Source organism: Pelecanus crispus, chromosome 12 (assembly GCF_030463565.1).
Source record: "Pelecanus crispus isolate bPelCri1 chromosome 12, bPelCri1.pri, whole genome shotgun sequence".
NCBI lineage: Eukaryota > Metazoa > Chordata > Aves > Pelecaniformes > Pelecanidae > Pelecanus > Pelecanus crispus.
In genome coordinates this window covers 25746736-25771497 of record NC_134654.1, presented here as the reverse complement: position 1 = coordinate 25771497, position 24762 = coordinate 25746736, and the positions used below count along the sequence as shown (strand labels likewise).

Genomic DNA, 24762 nt, shown 5'->3' with positions numbered 1-24762 from the left:
AATAATAGTGGTGGAAGAAATTCCACGATTTAAGCTATATTAAAATAATTTTGAAAAAAAAAGAGAGACCAAAACTGCCAAAATTCCTATCCATGTGACAGGGTATAAGACTTTCTGCATTTATAAAGTTGCGGGAAGAATCATCCAATCTGAATATGCTTTTCAAGTGATGTGGGTTTTTTATCAGAGGACTGCTTGACTTTACTCCCTGCAGTAGTGCAGGGCTGGATTCTATGAATCGAGTCATCCCTTTCAGTCTTACGGTTTTAAACTTGTCTGGGGAGGGGAAGGTTTGTATCTTCCAGTTTCTGTGAGGCTGCCAAAGGTGTATGCCAGGCCAGGCTTTTAAGGTGATCTGTTGTGTGACTTCGAATCAACTCTAATTTCTATCATTTCTTTATCTGTACAACAGTGATAATATGCAAATACTGTCCTTTTGAGGTGCAGTGAGAAAAGTAGTTATCCTTAAATGTCAAGCATACGTCAGTGGCACAAAGTAAACTAACCGTATTAGAGGTTATTTAGCAGACCAACACACTAAATAGATGGGGGGGAAAGCACTTATTTGTGTTTAGCACTGTATCCCAAAGTATTATTAAACCTTCTTGGCTTTGCTTCTGCTGGTATATGGGATTATTTTGAGAAAAAGAGGGATATTATGTTGTAGCCTGCATTATCTTTCGGTGAGTCTTACTTTTTTTTCCTCTTCTATTAACCTTGAGATTTGAAATGCAACTTACTTGAGCAATTACATGGTGTCTCATATGAAATACTGAGACTGTTGCAACCTTCTGCAAACCAGACTGTCTTGCCAAGGCAGAGCCTTTGTATGTAATATTTCCCTTCCTCCCTTTTCCAGATCAACAGTTGATTGAAAATCAAAGCTGATTGTATTGCTAGTTTGAAAGTGGCCATGTTCATCTGCATTAATTCTCATGTGTTGTGGTTTCTTTTAATATAGGTTATTTCTCTTAATGCATGTCAAAGATTTCCTAACTCTTGCTATGCAGTGACTTTAAGAATTACATTTTAAAAGAGAATGTATTGAAGAGACTGTTTATATCCTAAAATACCCTATGTAGATTATAGCATGATATTTTTGAAAAGCATTTTTTTGTATTTCAAAACAAAACCACCAGATAAGCCTGCTTTTGGCATGAAAATAAGTGACTTTTTTTTTTGTTTGGCTTTGGTTTTGCTCTTCTAACCAGATAAGTATATTTGCTTTTATCTGGTTAAACATGAACATGGTTTTCCACTTTAATTCACTCAATAATGTCAGAAGTATTGTTGGAATGAGTCTTTGAAGTTGTGTCTGTGCAAATTTTGTTATGCAGCCTTTCTCCTGGGAATGCCGCCTCAAATACGGTCATCTCCGATTCTAACCTTCACCCAGTGATCCATTCTGCCAAGAAAACTGCCTACTCTTCTTACTTTCCTGTTTTTGTGTGTGTGTGTGTGTGTGTTCTTCAGAAAGCCAAACTTGGGCCAGCTGGTAACAAAGTCATTACTCCAACAGAAGACAAGAACTCAAGTGTGCCATCCAACAATCTGGACAGGGTGAAGCTGACAGATTTCAACTTCCTCATGGTTCTTGGAAAGGGGAGCTTTGGGAAGGTAGGAATTCTTGATAACTATTCCACTTGCATTCTTTTTTCTTTTTTTTTTTTCTTGAGGAAGCATGAATGAATAATTCTCTAAGAAGCAAAATCCAGAGTCAAAAGGATGTGCATTTTTGAGGGAGGATTTCTTAACATGGAGTAGGGTGATTCCCTAAGGACCAGCAGGCTTCAGTCATGACTGGGCAGTTTTCTTGAAAAAATAAACATTTTTAAAAAATTCAGACTGATGGGCAGGACGTAAGAAACAGTTGCTGACTTTTAGATCCTCACTTCTCAGCAGTTTCAAGAAAATTAAGTCTACTTTTCTGGCTTTACTACCTAGGTCACTCTGCCAGTTCTGGAAGTCACCAACATTGGTAAGGCTGAATATTGGGGGAAAACAGGAATAGTGTGTGTATATATATATATGTTTGAAATCTGTTAGCCAAAAGAAAGAACTGCTATTTTTCTGTCTGCTTGAAGAACCACTTATACGATAAAGTGCCCTTTACTGAAGAAGTTCCCTGGGACTTAACATTTTATCAGCCCGTTGGCAATGTGCCTGCGATTAACCAGAGGGTTTTGGCACAGGCTTTGTCTGAAATGACTGGTACAGCTCATTGCAGTGGGTGAGTAATGATGGTATTTTTGGAGTTTTGATCCAGTTAGTCTATTCCAATAAAAGGAAAAGCTGGATTGCCATCTATACAAATCTTCGGGCATATGAGTCACCTTCTGTCCTTGGCAGGTAGGAAGATTTTCACCCTGTTGTTTCTCTTTGTGCAGGTGATGCTGGCAGACAGGAAGGGGACAGAGGAGCTCTATGCAATCAAAATATTGAAAAAAGATGTGGTGATTCAGGATGATGATGTTGAATGTACAATGGTTGAAAAACGAGTCCTGGCATTGCAAGATAAACCACCGTTCCTGACACAGCTTCACTCTTGTTTCCAAACAGTTGTACGTGAGCTCTGTCTTTCTTGCCACCCTGATGTTTTCCATACTATATGACCATGGATTTTATCAGTTCAATAACATTTATTATCATCCAACCTACATATCATAGCTTCTACACAGAGAATGGTGAAGTAAAAGGGACCCCATGTAATTACCGCTTGTATTTTAAACATAAAACCTAGCTTTAAAGATTTTTCATCATACAGTAATTCAAGCAGGCTAGTGTGACAATTAATAAATTTAATAATGTTTGCTTTGCTAAGTCAGAGCCCTAAGCCCAGATTCCCAAAGGTTACTAAATACTTGTAAGGATCTGAGGATAGTACTTGAAAAGTCTTAATGGCTGTTGTTATGTCATGAGGTGATTAGTCATGAATCAATGCTGATGGATTTAATTTCATTTTCTGGCACTCCTGGCACAGAGGAAAGCACTGGGTTTTTTCTTCCTTCCCTATAAATACGTGAAGTGGACATTTCCCCATTAAGTTGCAAAACATCTCCCGGAGACAGACTGCAGGGTGGATCTGACAATCCAGCGGCACTGTTGAAATCCACGATCCAACCAGTCTGTTGGATGACGTGGAAAGCTGCGTGGTAGACAGCTGGTGCTCAGTGTGCTTTTGGTTTTCGGAGCGGGCATGGATACACTCTGACGCTAGTGAACTGGCTCCAAATGTTCCAAGCTGGGTAGAGGTCTTTGTTCACAAGAAATCAAGGCTCTTCTTGTCTCACCTTGCAGCCATCTTATGACAATGGCCTTGAACTAGTGCCCCAGGGGTGGGTTGTAGCTTAATGGGGTGATGAAAGAACATACGTTCTTGTTTTTCCATTTGACTGTTCCATATCTTTTACCTCTTACGTTCTTGACGATTTTTATTCTAAAAACAAACGAACACATAACAGGCAATTAGTTGGAAGTAATAACATTGTAATACTCCACAAACAGGTGACATCATCCTGTCACCATTTCATAGCATAATTGTCTGTTGTTAGAGGCACTTTCAAACTCTGTTTAATGTCTACAAATCTCTGAGCAGAAAATGGCCTGAATGCAACAGATTTGCGGACATAATCGCAATAAAATGTGAATCTGGGAACTATTGCACTTGTTCATTCTTGCTTTCTAGAATATTTTTTCTGCCTCTACTTAGAATATGAAGATTGTTGTAATGAGATGAGTAATAAGAGGTCCTAGTGAGAAATAGACTTCTATCTCCCTCAAATTCTTTATATAACTTCATTAGTAGCTAAAAAGCTTAGTGTCATCAGTAAATGAAGAACACTGTGTTTAATCTTCTCTTCCTTTTGAGCAACTACTTTTTAAAAGTAAAATCTTAAAAGTACAAATGCCTAGTGTCCTCTGGCTAAGGGCAGTGGAGGAAAAAGGTTGGAGTTTTTAGTATTTACAGTATAATTTTTTTGTTTATCATGTGCAAGAGCAATGGAGCTGCATAAAGGCCTAGATAAATCATTAACACTTGCCTAATTTACTTAATGTTTTCCTAAGAGTTGAGTGGTTTGCACTTGGTGCTATGAAATATTCTGAAAGATTAATATTAGCTACAAAAATGAGAAATTGTATGCGAAGGAGAAGAAAAGGCATAAACTGTGTGACCATAGGAAAAACTGATTCTTTTTTGTTAGTGCTTTTAGCTGCAGGCTTCTGTTGCCATGGATTTTACAGTAAGACAATTCATACAAAAATTTAAATTTTATAAATCCGATCTGGCCAATTGAACATTTTACCCATGGCTTGTCTCCTGGGTCCAGCTCAGGAAATCACAGCTTTTAAATGTATGTTAACGTTCTGAAATCGTAGTTACTGAACGATTATAGAGACTTTCTTTTTCAATCAATGCTCTTGAAGGAAAGAGAGGGAGTAGAGATTGAATTAGAGCATCTTAGTAATGAGCCTCTTTCCCATCAGACTATTGGATCAGAACTTTTCTACAGATACTTCAGGATAATGATTCTGTCCAAAATAAATTAAAGGAAAATCAGTCTTCCATAATTGGGAGGAAGACTGTTCATGCATCTGCCATGCTGTCTGGATCATGTCATAACTGCAGAAAGTAAGCTTGCCATAGTGTTGTCCACCAGAACTTTCAATGTGAAGCAGCCAAAATCATCCATCCTAAATCAAAGATGCTTGTAGGGTGTAAACAATGTGTTCTTAGTGAAGTCACTTGGAAGCGCTCCGTTTTAGTCCTCTGAAAACTGGGGGAGAAACACACTGGTTTAAGTCTTATTGCCTGAAGGTCACTAGGTGGGAAAATACTGAAGTGCACTCAAATATGTTATGGTCATGTTTGATTTGAGATACCTGGATATGGCCTTCAAAAGTCCTCACTGTGCAATAAAAATCTCCTTCCAGAAATACCTTATTGCCATCTTCCTCGAGCTGAAATATATGCCTGTGAGAAAATAATTGTGTCACTTGTAAAGGTTCCAGATACTTTTGTAAACGCTACTACTGTTTTTCTTGCCTCTTTTTAATAATTAAAATAATATATTTTTAATACCTCCCATCTTCCAAAGGAAATCTTATTAAGGAGGATTAGAAATGGCCTCAAAGCATGAATTTTCAATGATCTTTACATTTTTTTTTTACATTTATTTTTAGAGAGACAGATTTTTTAGACAGAACTATATGTGAATAATTATGGGAGCCATTGTAGACAAATAATATATAAAAGCGCATCACTAAAATTGGCAAATCTAGACAGATCTCATCAGTCATTTACTCTTGCAGGTTTTACGAAACATTCCACTTCCATTTCCTGATCTATCAAATTTTCCAAAATGTACAAGCAGTCCCAATAGTCTTAAAAGCTTTATAATAATGTATTAGTGACTTTTTTGCTGATCAATGCATATCTAATATTTTCTCTAATGTATTTATGTGTGTCTTTAATACTTTATCCTAGGACCGTCTGTATTTTGTTATGGAGTACGTGAATGGTGGTGATCTCATGTATCACATCCAGCAAGTAGGAAAATTCAAGGAGCCACAAGCAGTGTGAGTGTTCATGTTTATATATTTAAATCATGTCATCATCTTAATTTTATACTGTAAGAGGATTAGGTTTCTTTATTACACTACCTGGTAGCATATTCCCAGGTTCAGTATGAAGTCTAGGCTGGCCTCTTTCGATTGTGTTTTTTAAGGCCCAAAAGCTGAAGTTGGTTTTAAAACTGTTGTTTGCACGCATAGACCAAAGGTAGGTTTGCCTTTTTGTTCAAAAATACAGCACGAGCAGAGGCATGCAATGCCTACTTTAAAAGTGACGGGAATTTAAACAAGGCAATAGGAAATTAAAGATGTTACTTGGTATTCTGGTGTTGTTTTTAAAAGCAAATATAAAAGTGAGTAGAACATTTCAGTCTGAACTAATGTTATAGGGAAAGGCAATACAAATAGACTCAGCATTGCAATATACATTATAATTTATACGAGAGAAATTCAATGTACAGCATATAAGAATTTCTGTGATCCTACTTTTTTATAGAAGTTTTATTTGAGGAGTTAATAAACGATTAGAAATTGTTTATATACATGATCTCTTTTAGGTAATTGTACATCTGGCATATCAGTGAGCAACTGATAATGATCTGTAGCATATTCAAATGTGAATAGATCCGTCAGTACCGTTTTAGTCATGCTTATTACATCTCATCATTTGTTAGTGTTTCATAAATCATTTACCAATGAAAGTTTAAAATCAAGCGTGACCAACTGTTCTAAGAATTCAGCTAAAATAATTTCTCATTTCAATTTACATAGTCAGGGCTTGTTTAAATGAGAGGCCTTCTAAATATAAGTATTTGAGATATAAAATAAAATTTCAACAACTCGCTATAAAAAAGCTAGATGGTGTCAGATGATCCTTGACTCCCAGCTAACGTAACTTGCCAACACCCTTTGCAGACTGTGGTGCTTTATGACAGCTTACGCCCGTGGAGCATATTTCAGCACACGCATTCACAAACACCCCTGCTCAAGTGTTTCAGAGCTAAGCTTTCCTTTCCCTTATGCTAGCCTAAAAATCAATTTAATCTTTAAATAATCCTCTTGCATATAATTTGCACAGTTCCACAGCAACTGGCTTCAAACATCCATCAATATTATATATCCTTTAACTGTATTCAGCAATTATATTTTATACGGTAATGATTTTAATTAGCTTTATGTAATTAATCCATTAACAGCCTGTATAAAGGAATACTATTTCTGCAAATTATTTCATGCCATATGAATTGCAGTGTAAATTGAGCTGCATCCTGAATTCAGCATTGATATGTGATTAGAGATAATGACCTTTGCAGGCAGATTCAGATCAGTGCAGCTGCACCATTTTTTTGTGGTCTAGGGAGCCATTTTCAATTGTTTTTATAAATTCCGCATTATTTTATCATCACATACTCAAAATGTGTCTGTTAAAGTCAAACTGAAGTAAGGTGTCTTTTATGTCACCTGCCTGCAATACATATATTTTTATACTTCAATATATATATACACTATATATTATATACTTTATATGCTATTACACTATCATTCTTTACCGTGATGCATTTCCAAAAGATTTTGTCAGAAGGAAATCATGAGGCAGTAAGAAATCTGTTGGGGTTTTTTTCATGCAGGTTCTATGCAGCTGAGATCTCAGTTGGGTTATTCTTTCTCCATAACAGAGGGATTATTTATAGGTGAGTATAATCTGACATAAGTAATTTCTGAACTATTTTTAAACCCCCAAAAGGAACAGTTTCTTTAACGTTTCAGTGCATTTTTAAAAGATTTTATAAAAAACGGTCACTGTGGTGGTGTTCTTGTTGTGTTGGCGCTCGTGCGCTGTAAACCAAAGCCACTGCTTTACCCGAGCTTTTCTGACATCTGGGCTCTGCGCAACTCAGCTGAAGACTCTTGAAAATGTAAAACATGATCTTGTGCGTTCCTGCATGACGTTTAATAGTTTTACATGTTCAGAAGTCTCGGTGTGAGTGTGCTCATAGTCATGTACATCGACCTCTTGATTAATTGTCCAGTTTCAGGGCTTACGGTCGTTCTTACGCATGTGCAGCGAGGTGCGTCTGGACCGTAGGCTGCCGTGCACGTGCAGCCCTGGCCCCTCCGCCCCCCCGACAGCTACACATACTCCTCACCTAGACTCAGAAGTAGATAAGTTGGCCCTAGTTGATCCTAAATATTAACATTAAATTACTGTGATTCTTCACAGAGATCTGAAATTAGATAATGTGATGTTGGATTCAGAAGGACACATTAAAATTGCTGATTTTGGAATGTGCAAAGAACACATGTTAGATGGAGTAACAACCAGGACCTTCTGTGGCACTCCAGACTACATTGCACCCGAGGTAAATATTTACCACTTCAAGAACCTTTTAGTCTCTCAAATGAAAATTGTCCCTACGCACATTTTACACCACCGTATTTTGATAGCTGTAACTCTGGATACTCTGTGGATGGTGCCATTTATACTTCTGCAGGTATATTGAATAACTTTGTGAATTAATACAATATCATCAATAAGACTTCACTATTTTAAAAAGTATCTAGTTGATTGAAAACCTAACTTTTTGTGAGATCACTGCTTTAGATTTTGTTCACACTAGCAAAAGACTGAAAAAGCAGGATCATGACCATGTGATTTTCAATTTGCAGCCTGGAAATGTTATTGTACTAAACTTCGTGCTTCAATTTGTGAAGTCATAGAGACTTCATGGGTGTTGCTGAGGTTGTTGATGAGGTCAGCAAACATTTTATTAGGAGCAAACACAGCTTCTTTAATGTATCTCTCCATAGGTTCACACAGCTACCAAAATACATATATTTAAAAGATTGGCATTTTCAGGAAATCACAAACCGCTCGTTGATTTTTGAGAAGGGACTCACGAGGTCTTGAAGCTTTTCGCTGACCTCCCTGCAAAACTACTGTAGTCTTTTCCAGGCCATGTCTTACAAATGGTACACAGGTGTCAGGAGTTACTGCTCTTGGTCTCAGGAAAGCTCCAGTCATTGAAAGGCTCAAAAAACCTGTAAGATCAGGGCTTGAATGGAGTTGACATAATAAATCCATAATTTGCGTTGAGTTCTCTGTGACTTGGCGATACCTGTGCTGCATTCAAGCCACTGAAAATCGCATTCAGACACGAACCTAACCGCAGTGGGTGTAAAATGAAAATTTGATCATGAGAAACACAGTTCTACTTTAAAGCACTGTGATAAATATGAGCTTAGAGTTAAGATTTTTACTCTGGATATGATTTGTATTTCAGTAGTTTAGGTATAAAACATTAAAAACAGGCACATCTGGTGATTTGGAAAAGATTCAAATATATGAATATTAAAATCTGGTATTTGTGCATACTGCGCTTTCAAGAGTCTTGATTTGTTTGGCTGCAAATTCCATGCAAGAGGCTGTATCCTGATCCAAGACACTCAGTGTTTCACTGAGTGCTGGGCAAGAGGCAGCTCTGGCTGGAACATTTCTGGCTGTAATTGAATGTTTGCTGGAATATGGGAGATTTATACATGGACAAGTAAATTAGTGTCTAAGGTGAATTTTGTCATCTCTGTGAAACTGGAATGAAAAATAGTTTGTTTTTTTCCAGTTGCTAATTCATGCTTTTCAGAGTGAAATATTGTATATTATAAAATCTTGTTTTTTCATAAATTGCTGTTGCTTGCAGCAGGGTATCAGAACAACCAGAGCAGTATTTCATTTTCTCCTGTCAAAACATAAATGAAGCCAATATTACAAATTAAAAAGCGTCCTTTCTGTGGCAATAATCTTGTGCCAGTTAATACCAAAGAACGTGTTGTCGGTGCCAAAATGCTCAATACAGGTCAGTGTTGGAATGATTTTTTTTACTTTATTTGGAAATTTCATATAAAGAAATAAACCCTTTACCAAAACATTCAGTAACTGGGAGGAAATTAGTCTTTCTATTATCTTACAAACAGATTTTTTTTTTTTTTAGTTGGCTGATTTTCTTTCGTTTCTGAAGACATTATTGTGACTGGCAAATTGCTAACTAGGTCTGTGGTAAACTTCAAAGTAAGGTTCATGTTTTGCTTGCAGGAGCATTTCAGCATGTTTCCACAGGCTAAAATTTCTAAATTTATAATAGATTATAATGAGGATGCATTTGCACGGTACCATTCCCTGCTGGGTGGACATAAATGAGCTACATCTAAATCTCAGCTGTTGAAGGTATCTAGAGTAGAGTAGTCCTGTGAGCGTGTTGCACTCAAACATAGAGAATTAGCTCTTTTCATCAGTATTTGGGAAATAATGTTGCGACTATAGTGGGGTCTGAAGGAGCCCATGCTGCCTCTACATGAACTGACTACGGACGTAGTTCAGAGATAAGACGCCTGGAAGGACCATAGAGGGACATCTCAGCTGGCTTCATATGTATGATCTCTGGACAGAGAAGCGGGGCAATATGGTGCTGCGTTCAGCAAAGCGGGCTTGCACACTTTGGTGTGCCCTTTTGTAATGATTGGGAAAGTTAGCATTTGTTATTACTTAGGTGTATAACGCACTGGAATTAATATTCATTTTCTTATCCTATGCAATTTGAGAAATGTGCGGACGTTAAACTGGTAGAATCCCAGGTTTGACCACTTCTGTCAAGCAGAAAGCGGTTATCTAGTAAAGAATATTTATTGATGTGCTGAACCTAAGTATTTATGGTCAGAGTGGTAAAACAGCTGTGAAATCAATGAATACTTTGTATTTCCTTGACCAGTCAAGAGAGACAGGAGGAGATAGATGTCCAGAGGATTAGCGGGAAGGGATTCTGCCAGTCCAGCCCGCTGCCTGTGGTGCAGTACTGATGCCCACCAGCAGCATCCCTGCAGCAGCTAGAGCACTGATTTTGAATTTTGGAAGAATTTAAATTAGAAACTCTGCTTCCCTTCTCCTCCATCTAATAGCCTCAAACCCTGAAGTTCTAACCTTGCATTTGTCCAGATTATGGGAGGCCAATAGGTATTGCAAAGGTTTGGAAGGTGTACATTTGACTGTTTCTTGTGCTAGTAATATTTATTTCTTTTAATAACTGAGTTTTAACTTTTCCAGTAGACATAAGTTATGTTCACAAAAGACTTTCTCCTTGCCTCTGGGATATAATCTTTTCATCCCAACTGGCTACCAGCTGCAAGCTGCAACTATCTAAACATTCCTATAAATTGCTGGTATTAATCTCTGTGTCCTGCTCTTAACTGTGCCTTCCTTGGAGGCAAAAAGGAAAAAAAAAAAAAAAAAAAGAAAAAAAAGCAATCAACATTCCTCTGCCAATTTGGCTTGATGAGAGAAATTCCTCCTGAGGTCTCAAATCCACAGCACCTGAAAAGGCAGAGCTCAAGTAATAGGTAAGGAAAATGGGACATTGGAAATGCAGAAGGAGATGGAAAAGGCGATCTTTTAAATTAATGATGGAGAAGGAGGGGAAGGGAAGGGTCCTGTCAGCTCTCCACTCCTCCCTGGCCAGAGGCAAGCAGAGATCGTAGGTGGAGGAGCGTACAGGTCTTCATTTCCAGGCACACGACCTCCCTCACGGCTCTGTGGGTCTGCGCTGCACACTGCGGTGAGGCAGGAGGTCATGTTAATATCCCCCTCCTTATTCTAAACGGCACCAAAATTTGTACATGCGGCTAGGATTATTTTGGCAGCTGCTGCAAGGCAGCCAGTGCTGGCTTTGAGAGCAGCAGCTGGTAGGTAACACAGGACGATTTCTGGGTGAGGAGGAGGGAACTACTGAAAATACACCATTTAGAACTTGCTGACTTTGTACCAACGCATGTTTGGCTGTACATTGAAAACTCATCTGCTTCATCCCACATGTAGTTCATTCCTTGAAGTGAGCGTTCTTCCCTCTCATTTACATTTTCCAATTAATGCTTTGAATAGCTCCCAGTATCATGAGTATAACCACCGGTTTCCGTGCGTGACACGCAGGTTGGTGAATGAACGTGGCAGATTGCTTTTCTGTGTTTCACGTGTGTCATATCCTTACCAGGATTAAGCTGGTGATTCAAATGGGGTGTATTTAATTAGGATTAAAGGAAAAAAAACTTCCGGTGTACAGCAGCAGGCATCAACAGTACCACCTTTTCCTACATTGCTATAGGTTCAAGGAAAAAAGCGTTTTCATTGTATTTGCAGCCTTTATAAATTAATGACCTTCTGAAAAATATCCCTTTTTCTTCTGATAAAATACTCTTTTCCATAAGGCAAGGAGAGATTGTCGGAGAAGGGTTGAGCATGAAATGTTTTATCATTTTCTATGTGTAAAGGCCAGTATTTTTTTCCGGATAAAATTCTGAAAGTGTTTGGTCTTTCAAGACGCAACATTGATTTCAGCAGACCTCTGGAAACTTACTGGTGATAGAAATTAAAGGGAGAGTAATCAAGTAAGTCAACCACCATAATATGAAATGAATGTCCCAAATATATATCTTAAAGCCCATATTACTGCTAAAAGACAACTCATACAGATTGCCTTTATGTAGGACCTTCCAGCCGAGAACCTTGTTATTACTTCTGGTTGTGTAATATATTTCGAAGTGCAATTGATTTTGAAAGCCTTTGCTTAGAAACATTGCAGTAATTTTTAATTCATGTGCTGCTGTTATCTCAGCGGAAAACATATATTCACACAGAGACTATAATTTTATTTAGTAGCCAGGCAGTCCTGCTTTATTGAGCTGGTGACTCACTCTTTTCCTGAGAAACTACAAAACTTGCTGGTTCAACTTCTCTTTCAGACAACTAAAAAAATCTAGGATATCTGATGTGTACTTGTCTTAGCAATTTGTTTCACAAAGAATAAAAACGCCTACAAACAGGAAAATAAATGCAAGCCCATTGGGAGTAATGACCGCCTCAGTTCTCTGCTTACTGTAGAGGAGCGGTGGCATTGGGGCTGGAGGCTCTGATAGCACCATGCCCGACATGGGTGGCCAGTGGCTGGGATGCCCTGCATCCCTTCACGACTCACAGTATCCCTGCACAGTTATTTAGAAGGAGATCTGAGAGAACATCTGCACCTCAAAACTCCTCTATAGCACACCCAAATGCATCTCTCAAATAAATTAACGCTGATCTCTGAAGAGGCCTCGATTAAAGAAAATGACGCACGAGGGGCCCTGCATCCTGTTGGCACTTGCAGCCTTTCGTTGTGTCAGAACTCAATTTGTGCTTCTCTGTGAGTCAGATGTGAACCCAGAGCATGCAAAATACTTGACATTTCCATTAGGCTGAACAGCAGAAACCCCTCTCTATTTTGTGTGGCTGGTATCTAGCTTTGTACTAAGATATATTAATCATGCAACTTGGGAAAACGTATCTGAGCTTTTCAGGGGTTTGCTCTTAAATTTTGATTCCTTTTACAGCGGAGCAAAAATACAAATATTGAAAAGAAGAGAAACGCTTAATTATTGATAATCTGTAACTTAAGTGAGTCTCATGATTTCAAGCTTTAACACAAATGGATGGATAACATTTTTGCCTTGTCTCCTACATTGTGCTGCTGTACTTCTTTGCCTTCAAATACACATCCCAAGATCTCCTAAGAACCACATTTCCCAAGATATCGGAGTACCAAAAGACGCGGGCAGGTTTAGACTAACACTTGCAAAACAGTCTGAAACCAGTGGTTAGCTGGAGTGAGGATTTCAGTAGTGTCTGTCTGAGCTTTTTCAAGGAAATATGTTCATCTCTATTTATCTGCTGTCACAAGACTGAGTGTTAGTTAACATAGGGTGTTTTTTCTTTGGGTTTTTTTGTGATCATACAGATTATTGCTTACCAGCCCTATGGGAAGTCTGTGGATTGGTGGGCATACGGAGTGCTGCTCTATGAGATGTTAGCCGGCCAGGTAAGAGTTACCCTCCCGTGCTTGCTGTGACCTCCTCCTGCCTCTCCAAGCTGCTCTATTTCGAGGCTCCCTAATGGGTTAGACAAGCTTGGGGCCTTTCGTACTGATATTATCTCCTTGTACTCTTGACTGACTCCACTGAGAATGTATTTAGGCTTTAAGCACTTTATATTGCGCCCACATAATCAAGCCCTGTCTTTGAATATGGCTTCTTTGTACTGTAATAATGTTATAAATAGCCATCTTGAAAATTGAATGGGAGACACTCGAGCAGGAAAATGCATGTCAAATGGAAGAAATATCATTTAGCAGTTTGGAACCACAGGGAGACATAATAAGAGCGTGTATATGCTCTGCATTGCAGTTAAGTCACAAGAATACAGTTTTTGTGTTATATGTCCTAGGGGTAAAGTATGGGTCTTGCCACTTGAAATATGCTCAGTTACAGACCCCTTATTCCGCACAGTTAATGAGATGCTGCTCTCTGAGTCACTGAAGTAGCAAAGCAACACTGTACTGCAGTAAATGGCAGATAACTACCAACTTTAAGGAATTCTGTTAGTCCTGAGTTAGAAAAGATTTCTGCAATTGGCTTTCAATGAGTGTTAGCTAAAGGTATGCATTTCCTAAGCTTAAACCATACATTTTTAACAAATGCCTTTAATAGTTTCTCTACTAAATTCCAGTCGACATTTTTAAAGTTTTCTAAGTGTAGCAATTGCAGTTGGTAACATTTACAGTCACATTGCAAATATTAGGCATCTGAATGCTTTGGAGAAAATGAGATTTACCATTAGCTGAGCCTTCCACAGTGCACGTATCCTGGGGACTCACCCGTGGGCACTTCCCTCGTCACCTATATTTAAGAACAAAATGGAGCCCTTTCTTGTGGTACAGTCTCCCCTTCACAGAAGTGGAGTCTACAGACATGTCTTATAAAACAAACTGGAGTTTAACTGGAATTAAGTGAGGAATGGATATACCTTAACACAAGGTAACTGAAAGTTACAGTCTCCAAACTTCACCCTTTAAAGTATTTTGGCTGTCTGGTGCACAGTAGCTTTAAAAGCTGATTAAAGATGATCACGAAGATAATCCTACACACATTTTATTAACCTGGTTGCCATGCTGGGGGCAGAAATGAACTTTACTCCTCACTTTCTATCTAAGACTGATGAACACTAAACTGCAGGGTCAGAAGATCCCAAGCTGCAGATGGCTGGAAGTTTGGTTTGCATTCCTGGGCAAGGACCGCTGCTGTATACTGATCTCTTTGGGCATCTATGATTGACGGGAGGCAGGTTGCTGGGCTGGATGCACCTTTGCCCTGACCCACTGTGGCCATAGTATTGTCATGCCATTTCATAAAAAGTGAAGAATTAAAAAAAAAAAAACCAACCCAATAAGTAACTTACCTGTGCTTTATTTTCAACAGCCTCCATTTGATGGAGAAGATGAAGATGAACTTTTCCTGTCCATAATGGAGCATAATGTTTCCTATCCAAAATCACTGTCCAAAGAAGCTGTCTCCATCTGCAAGGGGGTGAGATAGATGCCTCTTTACCATTAAGTTCCTTTTTGGCAATCCTTGTGAATAACTAAATTTGTCCGGCTTTGATATGGCACTCTAGTATTTTTAAGTGCAACTTCTGTCCGGCTGTGCTAAGCTATATTGTCATGAAGTGCTCATCGCTTGGTGTCGCTGATAAGTATTCAGCTCTTGCTGCTGTGCCTGCTTGTTTTATGGTAAGAACAAATGTCCGAATCGGTAGCTGCCAAATCCAAAGCAGAATTTATAAACAGGACGATGGTGTGAAACGTCTCCACCCACCTTGCCTCTCAACCCTCAGCAGCGCAACCCCAGTTTTGCAGGGTTGCTTGGCTGGATACCAGATACTCCAGCGAGTCCGCAGCCCAGTATGCCTGATGACAGCAGCAGAGCGAAAGAGTTAATAAGAATCATTTTTAAATGTAGGTGAAGATGAGCTTATGTGAAAATCTTTAGTGTATATGCAAGGAAACTGTGGGGAAATCCTGACCCAGTTGTAACCTGTGTGGCCTAAAATTTGTCTGAGATTCTAAGTTAATTTAATTTTTTTTTGAGGAAGAGAATAGATTTGACTTCAGGGGATTAGCTGAGGAAAAAGAATTCATTTGACTTTCCCTTGACTCCATGTGATTCCCTAGAGTACTGTCAATCTGCGGCTTTTCCAAACTACCATCTATAAAGCGTTACTTTGATGTCTTACTTACACTGATGAAATATCACTGCACTTAGTGTCAGTTAATTTGGTATTTACTTTATTCCTTTCCTTTGCAACCATTTACGAAGTATTGTACATGAGCTGGATATTAATCCCTTAAGGAAAAATCATCAAGAAAAAGAAAAGCTGTTTAGAACAACAACGTAAAAGGAAAGACCATTCTAATTTTGGAGTCTATCCCAGTGTAGACGTTTTGGCCAACAAAAACAAAACAAAAAAATGTTTGTAAAGCACATGCAGATTGATGCCTTGTCGTGAAAATCATATATTCAGACAACACAGTTTGAACTTGACCTAATTACCATGTTTTCAGCTCTCCTGCTTGCTGCTGTTCTGCTAGGTGCTTATGCAAAGGGAGGTCAGAAAGCTAAAATTGCATTTCACCACTAGGTTTAAGGTCGTCTCTGTGATGATAACACGTTCATTGCCTGTATTAAACTAACAAATTAATTCCAAATTTCAGTGAGCATTATACCTGAGCTAAGAAGTCAATATGAGAAGGCTTCTGAACCTTGTAGTCAGCAGTAGCTCAGCAGTCCTGGGACTGTGCACCGTCGGGCAAGATGAAGGTGCCAGCTGTGCTCTTGAAATTGAATTGTCTGCTTGACATCTATTCCACTGATTCAGAGTTTGTTGGATGTGGTAAATGCAGTAACTTTGGAACAGAATTAAAACTGCTAGAATCATTATTCACATTTTCTTGTATCACCTACTGTTAAAGCAAGGCGTTTAGAAAAAGTAATAAAAATGGGAAAGCTGCTGCTACGCTTGAAGAAGGATGTGATTCCTAGCCCAGTGCGCAGCCGACTTCCCAAAGTCTGCTTACAGTCGCTTTTATTTTAGGTTCAAAATTGGAATCTGATCAACTCAACATTTGGAGGGAGACTAAAGTGGTACAGCTGAGGTTTTAAAAAGATGCGTTGGGGTATCAGTCCCAGCAGTGTATTAATCGCATATCATTTGTAAAAGAGCTTTAAAAAGTCCCCACAATACTGGAACTGAGAGTTGAAGGCTACATTGCACAATTCCTAATGTACATATCAATTGAAAAGATTTTGAGGAGCTTGTTAATTAGGGAGCATATTACTGTTTCCAGGCATGCAATGCTGGTGGGTTTGGGTTTTTTTTTCCCCCCCAAGTCTGCTTAATCTATGCAGCTGTGTATAGTATTGACCAAAATGTCATTAAGGATGCAAGGAAGGAAACGCAGATTAGCTATTGTCAGTCAGGTGCCAAGAAATCGTAGGCTCTGTAATGAGATGTCTTGAACAAGCCCAGAAAAATGAAAGGCGGGGGGGTATACTTCATACAGCTTTAGTATATTGGAATTTATTAAGTTTAATTGGTTGTTGAGGTAGGTAGGGCAGAAGCTGTTCTGGAGATTTATAAGACTGAACTGAAAGGCCAAAGGCGAAATTCAGGAGTGAGTTGTGAACTAATAGGATGGCAGTGTGCCCCGGGCACCGCCGGCCCACCCACGCCTCCAGCAGCAACCTCTGCCGAATGGGAAAAAGGACTCAAGTGCAACTCTTGATTTTGCTGCTGACGTGCTGTCTCCAGTGATCGAACAAGAAAAAACTAATCCTCAAAAAATGAACTTGAGCTTTTTAAAACAATTTTATTAGCAACTTGCATCTTCAGGAGAGGAGCAACAGCATCACAATCTGGGGAAAGTCTGTCTCACTTTCATTCCAGCGTTAAATTTAATCATTTGGTTATTTTCTTCCTAATAGCTAATGACTAAACATCCCGCAAAACGCCTTGGCTGTGGCCTTGAAGGTGAAAGAGACATCAGGGAACATGCTTTCTTCAGGAGAATTGACTGGGAAAAACTGGAAAACAGAGAGATTCAGCCACCTTTCAAACCTAAAGTGGTGAGTGAGATGCCAAGTACTCCCCTCGCTAAATGTGTCTGCAGCCATGCTTTCCTGGGGGGTGAGATTAATGCTGGCTTGATGGTGCTGCAAATCTAGGACACTTCTAAAATAAGGCAATTTGATTATGGCAGACCAGTCTGTAAATCTGCTAATGTTTTGGCACCCTGTAGCATAACCCAGTGTACTTTGTTCCATGTGAAAAAGCCTCTCGGTGGTTTGAGTCCTGACTGGACAGTCACGCACTGCGTGAGAAGTTAAAAACAGGGAAAATTGGCATTTTTGCCAATTTTTGCCGTTGGCAATCAATCTCAGCCACTTGAGAGCTGTCATAAATGCAGTTCCCGACTGTCTCTTCTGAACAACATCTAAAGTCGATGATTGAAGGTATCTGAATTACTGGGGTGAATTTCCTCCACGGTGGGCTACGCAGCACAGGGGGTTTGTATTCCTCATCCTAGAGTGATGTCTGCTGAGTTTGCAAGAATAATCCCCGCTTTATTTTTGATGTTTGATACTGGTATGCGCATATGTGTCTGCAGGAGTATTTTAGAAATCCAAACAAGTGAAAGATGTCCTTACCATGAGAACTGTTTGCATAAGAGAATTGGAAGACCTGTATTTGTTGATACAGAATTTCTTTCAGCAGGAACTGTGCTTTATTGACAGGCAAAGAAAAGTATTTGCACACAAGAATACAAGCTTTCAGGAACAGCTGTAAATTGTTATATCCTAACGTTGAATCTTTCTTCTCTAACACTTTTTTTGTTTCAACTGAAATAGGTAGCTGGCTGTAGCACTGCTGGTATAGGATCGGTGGTCTGTACACTGATTTATTTACCAATACAGACACGCTGGTGTGGTATCACAAACTAATGAACAGCGGGAGGCCACTACCCAGTGGCAGAATATATTCCTCTCTTTTTGTTTACAAATGACTTTTTCACATCACCAGGAGGGGAATTGCATGCCAAGAAGAATGTTTTGTGCTACTGGAAATACCCTTTTCATATGGCGCGGATTTTGCACGCGGGGAAGGGTGTAAATAAGTAAAGAACATGCGTGGTGGTGCCAACCTGTGCTGGTGCGCAGGGCTATCTGTCCAAAGGGGAGCTGCACCTCTTTAAACCACATTTTATAGAAGATTTTCATTACAAGCTTCTTCAGTCAAATGTAAAGCTGATCGTAAAGCAAATCTACTTTCACATCTGTAAGTTTTATTAGCTCAGGAACTGAGTGCTTAGACTTTCCTTGAAGTTAAAAGTAACACCAGCATGAAGGTAGTAAAAGCTTGCAGTATGGTGTGGTTCCATCATCGCACGTTTCGTGGCAGATCCTGGCTCCTGTTTAGAGCAGCTCTGCTCCATCTCCATGGTTATCATGACCTGTTTTGTTTATACAGGCTGCTATTAAAATACACCAAGGCGTATTCACATGGAGCCTAACTTTCCCAGATGAAAATAACTTAAAATCCAAGTCTGGTGTTTACATACCCTATATATAACTCATTTATTGTGATTGCTGATGCTATTTATATGGATTCTAGAAAGCAAAAAACACACAACCCTTAATCTGTTTGAAGATCTGGAGTATTTATAGGCTTTGTTTGGAGTGGGTTTTTTTCAGAAAGCCTTTCTGGGTGCATCTTCTCTAGGAAGCACATTGCTGCAGGAATAATCCTGCTGCTTTTGCACACAGACATGGTTCTCACTTCAACGCAGAGCTGCAGATTTTGGGTCAGCAGTTGGTCGGTTTAAATAATGTGTTTCCTTCCAGACTGTCATTTCACAGGCTATAGGCATGGACTGATTATTTGGCAAGAAGGACACTTTACTCGTATTTGTAAGTTTAGGAGTTCCAGGAGTCCCATATTTTCAGTTCTGCTTTAATAATGCATTAATACTCATGACAGCAATGCTACTCTTTAATGTGAAGACAAATGCGTAATTGAAGATGCAAATTTATTGATAAATTATTACATTCGCACCCAGAAAATACCCAAATGTCACGTGAGTTATTTCTCAGCCTCTACTAGTATAAGCAGTAGTAAGAGGCTTGATGGAGTTAGGGATTTTGTTTTCAATATACAGCTTTTTTTAATACATTCCACTTCCTGGGAAAAAAAGAAGAAAAGAAAAAAAGACTGAGCGTAATTTTGTGGAAGAATGATGCATATCTGTACATTTTTTTAGCAAAATGTTTTCCCTGTATAAAAAGCCCTTTTGTTGCTGCTCTGAGTTGACTGTACTGCCTCTAAATAAATTTGACTGTTAATTTGGGGATACATCAGCTTTCATTCCAATGATGCAGAGTTTTCCCCTTGTCAAAGTTCAGCACTGTCCATTCTTGTTCCCCAGAGATTCTCTACCAAAATGCATTGGCTTCAGTGGGCACCAGGGTATTCGGTGAGTGCAGAACCCCGGGTGAAAAAGCAGACTACCATTAGCCTTTAACCCGTTGAAGTGTTCCTCTGCTTGTGTTCTTCCAAGACTGAACAAGTGTCCTTCTGTGAGCCCTGCGGTCCAGTACCTCAGCATGCGTTTTTATCTGAAATATAAACCAACTTGTGCCCGAGGCAGCAAAAGTTCTTTGCAGCTCAGATCACATGGCGTGTCCCAGTCCAGGACGTGCCAGGTGCTTTGCAAGAAGCTTGGAAACTGTGACTGAGCTGTTTTCAAGACAGCCACACACCTCGCCCTCAAATTCCCTTAACGGGCCCCTCTTCAGCTGGTTTCTCCTATCAATGTGCAGCTTTAGTCATGTTGCATTAGTTCAGAAAAATCAGTATTTAATATTGGTCTATTGTATGAGCCATATTGTACCCTTCCCGAGCTATCCTCTAAGTCTGAAGATAATAGTGTAATATTATCCTCTAAAGCCACATGTAGATATATTGTAGGGATGGAGGGAGAGGAAAGGGTCACGGACAACAGGAAGAAACATGCAGTGCCTTCATCGTACAACCACGCTTTGTTCAAAGATCTGTTACCGTAAATAGTTTTGAGAGAAGCAGTTTTACCAGTTTCCTTTAGATCTCCCCACAATATTCAATGCCTAGTTTTCCTCAAATATTTATCTTTTCTTGCACCCAAGCTAATTTTGTTCTGGTCCCACCTTCATCCTTTTTAACTTGCCTCTAATCATACTTCCCTGCCTTTCAAGTGTTTTTTGCATTACTCAAAACTATCCTTTCCGCAAACCTGATTTCTTTTGTTTTCTGTTCTGAATGAGTTGTGTTCAGCATGTAGCTATATATAACCCCCCTTCTTGGCTGGGCTTCGCGAGACGACGTGTCCCTTCTCTTAGACAAAAAGAGGAGGAAACCTGTGATAGCACGTGCTGGAACAGGGGACCTGTTCCCAGGATGCGCTCCCTGCCCCAGCTCCCTCCTGCAGTTCCCAGGACTGAAGCTCTGCTGTCGTTTATGAATTTACAAGAGTTTATAGGCTGTACAATGAAGAATCAAAAGCATATAAATAAATTACATTAAGCTTTCTGCAGATCGTGAAGGAAACAGAGACAAACATGAAAATTTAATTTTGCATCATCAAGGTTTTAAGAAGAATGAAATGACTTGACAGATAAAGTATCTCTTGGCAATACATGCCCATAAAAATATTTTCTTTTTCCTTTTTTATCCCAGAAATTCTGAATATTTAAGCCTCTCTGCCTTGTCACCTCATGATGATGGATGGGAGCTTTTCTGACTCTGTTTTTCATCAGAATTCATCTATTAAACTTCTCTGTTTGCCTGGGATTTTTTGTTAAAATATCTGAAAAGAAAATATTCTCTTAACTATTCATAAGAAATGAGGGAAAGTCTTGCATGTATCCTGAAAAATCTGCAAAAGTTGGAACTGTCAATGTATTGCTGATTTTTTCAGCCTTTTTTCTGTTTGTTTTTTTCTTGCAGTGTGGCAAAGGTGCCGAAAACTTCGATAAATTCTTTACACGAGGACAGCCGGTGTTAACACCTCCGGATCAGCTGGTCATTGCTAACATAGACCAAACAGATTTTGAAGGGTTCTCTTATGTCAACCCCCAGTTCGTACACCCCCTTTTACAAAATGTAGCATGAAATGGCAGAACAGGAACAAATCCCACAGTGGGGAACGGTCCTTAACCCTACAATTTTTAAGCCTTTGCCTTGTTGATTCCATTTGGGCCTGGAAATTGTAGGGTTAGAAAGTGTAGGATGGGGGAAAGGTCGCTTATTCAGGATTTTGGCTTTGCAACAGCAATGTTGTCTTACTGGAAGATAAATTAGTATACAGTGCCCGCTTATTCTTCTAGAAGTCACCACTGACTCGTCTAAACTTACCCATTCTTTGGTACATTATATATTTTTGTAACTTCCCACTGTCCTTTTTCTCCCTTTTCCACTCTGATGTGTTAGAAATAATCTAACACGTGGTCTGAAAACCCCAACCTCAAATACTTAGTCCTTCGATGCAGATGCTGGGAGGTAGGAGCGCTCGGCCCAAAGGACCGCTCTTCCGGTGACTTCGGGGAGATCAGCACCACAAGAGACTGAAACGGCAGCGGCACCGGGGAGTAGAGGCATTGCAACAGAAAATGTTGAAAGTAGTTGTTTCGAAAATATGACAGAGATAAGTTGGGAGTGGGTGGGAGGGGGGATAAAATCAAATTAGACCCTGAGGCTTCATGAACCCATCCTGTAAGCAACACCAAGTTTAAACACTTCAGCGGTGGCCAGCTCTCTACGATCTTTGCTAAGTAGCATGTGATAAACTCAAGGGTAAAATTTTGTCTTTAATAATAATAATATTAATAGTAATAATTTTAATAATATTTTTGTGAATTTTAATCTCCATGAGATTATTCTGTGATCCAGGGTGCCATTGTTTGTTCAGTTAATATCATTTACACCACTCCTCAAGTTTACTGTTAACAAGTTCTAATACCAATATTTTACTATGAAATTTGTTAACCTGGAATGTAAAACAAAACTGTAATCCCTTAAATCTTATTTACATGTGTTTATTTATAGTCTGCAGTATAAGGCAGTGAATTGAAGAAAGCATTATGTATACTAAATTAACAAAAAATGCAGCCCCAAGTGACGTCCTGATTTCTCCAGAATAACTCATGAAAATCAAGTGAGATTTAGTCTTAAAATAATCAGTTTTAATTCAGAAAACTTGGGGCTGTAGAATAATCAAGCCTGAAAGAAGCACCACCTAAAACTTGTTTTATTGATAGAATGGAATTTAATACATTTTACATATGCTTCATGCAATGAATTTTGCATGTTTAGGAATAACTCTTAATAATAAGGGTTAATAATAAGCCGATCTATATTATTGACATAATCGTATCAAGCATAAAGAGTATTATAAAAATTTTATAAAACAAGTTGTGCTTTATTTGTGAAAGTTCTTGTTCTGAATGACATCATTTAGATTTAGCTAAATGTTTTATTGCTATTGTTTTGGTTTTTACTTTAGGTTTTGGATATTATTAATGGCTTAGGGTATAATCTCTTTTTTAAAAGTAGATCTACTTTTAAACAATAATTGCTACCTGCAGGTTTTATACGACGTTCAATTAGGCTTTCATTTCGCGTCTGCTTATTACTTACAGAGAAGGAAATAGACTTTATTTGCAATGATGAACACTGTAATTAATGCAATCTTCTCCTCTCCTATCACTTAGATAAAAAATTTTGATATTTCCTCTTACAACTTACCAGAAGATAATAATTCAAATATCAGTAAATACTTTTTGTGCATATTTCGGTTTTGTTACAGCATGTAAAATAGTAGTCAGTGCATTTTCCCTTTTTTTTTTTTTTTTTTTTCCTTCTGCCTTGCTAATGTTAGCGGCCATAGGCATTTTTTGTCTGTCAGATGTGCATGATGATGCCAGAAGCATGATGTCTCTGTTGCTGCATGCAGACTGAGTACAATTTTTCCAGCATGTAAACATACTCAAAAAGTAAGATATTTGCCATAAAAGACTTAAATTTATACTAGAATATGTAACTGGGGGGGTGGGAGGGGAATCTACTTTCTAATCATCTTTTATGACAATAAAACATGGAACCTGTGCCAAAGATTCTGTTAGAAAGATCCAGTCCTGCAAATCGGTGGCCAAGTGGATGGGTTTGACTTACGGGGGTGACCCGTGGTGGAGTGGGACAATTTTGGAGTGAAACACGGTTGGATCCGAACGGCAACTGTGTCATGCTTCTGCACCCGTTGTGCCCTCAGAAGCCATATTTTTGGTGCCTAGGACGCGCGATTTGCAGCACTCCAGGGGTCTGACCCTTGCCCAGTCGTAGTCCTGCAGCCGCAGCTCTAAGCAAGGAGCATCTCCCCTAAGAGCGGGCTTCACCAAGCGAGCCGAGCCGTGCTGAGGCATGGGGAAACACACTGCTAACGAGGACTAACGAGAACTCAGATTGTTGCCTAACTAAACAGAACTCAACATTTTTAAAACTGTTTAGGAGTAAAATTTTTAAACCATTCTGTGTCAAATATACTCCAGACCCCCAGCCAAGTCTGGGAGTTCATTTTCTTGTTTGTATATTATATGCTTTAAAAATTACAGTATTCACCATAAAGCATGTGGACTAGTGCAGCATTCATGACTGTTTTTGTTTTTCTGAATATTATTAGCCCGCCATAGTTTAGGAAAATCTGGGTATCATGTTGTAGAAGATAATAGATTCAACGGATTACTGAGGCTCAGCTTTTGAGTAAATAAGGGGCTCTCAAGTAAGTAAATCTGCTGAGGGGCAGCATTACGTGTGTTTTAAGAATGTGAAGTAAAAAAGAGACTTTTGAAAAAGGAAAATGCAGGGAAAAATACCAGCGCACCGATTTTTGCAGTAAGAAAAGTGGTACACGGGTAGGCGTTCCCAAATGGTTCTGGTTTTCCTGATGAAATAGGAATTGCGCAGGGAAGTCCCATTGCGGGCTGTCGTTGCTGGCACAGCTGTGACGGTCAGCACTGTGCACACTAGAACGTGGCGTTAAGGAGCTGGTCCAACAGCTGGACAGAGCTGCTCATTTTCTGGCTACTTCCCATAACCAGCTTCTTAGGCACTTGCGTTTGCTCCCCAGTTTTTCTGATGTAGAAGCAGAAATTCCTCTTTAACGTTATTACCTCATCTCCTGTCGTCTTCTGTAGCTGTCT

At 39.1% G+C, this 24762-nt stretch overlaps 1 protein-coding gene across 3 annotated transcripts in view; it reads left to right on the top strand.

Annotated features, from left to right (window-relative positions):
* Positions 1 to 21679, top strand: part of PRKCA (protein kinase C alpha) — a 158402-nt gene extending 136723 nt beyond the window's left edge. For all 3 annotated transcript variants that reach the window (XM_075719385.1, XM_075719384.1, XM_075719383.1), the window contains 9 exons: positions 1474 to 1617; positions 2388 to 2561; positions 5486 to 5577; positions 7200 to 7262; positions 7793 to 7931; positions 13383 to 13463; positions 14899 to 15006; positions 17461 to 17601; positions 21515 to 21679. In XM_075719385.1, coding sequence (XP_075575500.1) covers positions 1474 to 1617; positions 2388 to 2561; positions 5486 to 5577; positions 7200 to 7262; positions 7793 to 7931; positions 13383 to 13463; positions 14899 to 15006; positions 17461 to 17601; positions 21515 to 21679 — 1107 coding nt within the window. The remainder of the gene's footprint in view (positions 1 to 1473; positions 1618 to 2387; positions 2562 to 5485; positions 5578 to 7199; positions 7263 to 7792; positions 7932 to 13382; positions 13464 to 14898; positions 15007 to 17460; positions 17602 to 21514) is intronic.
* The last annotated feature ends 3083 nt before the right edge of the window (positions 21680 to 24762 follow it).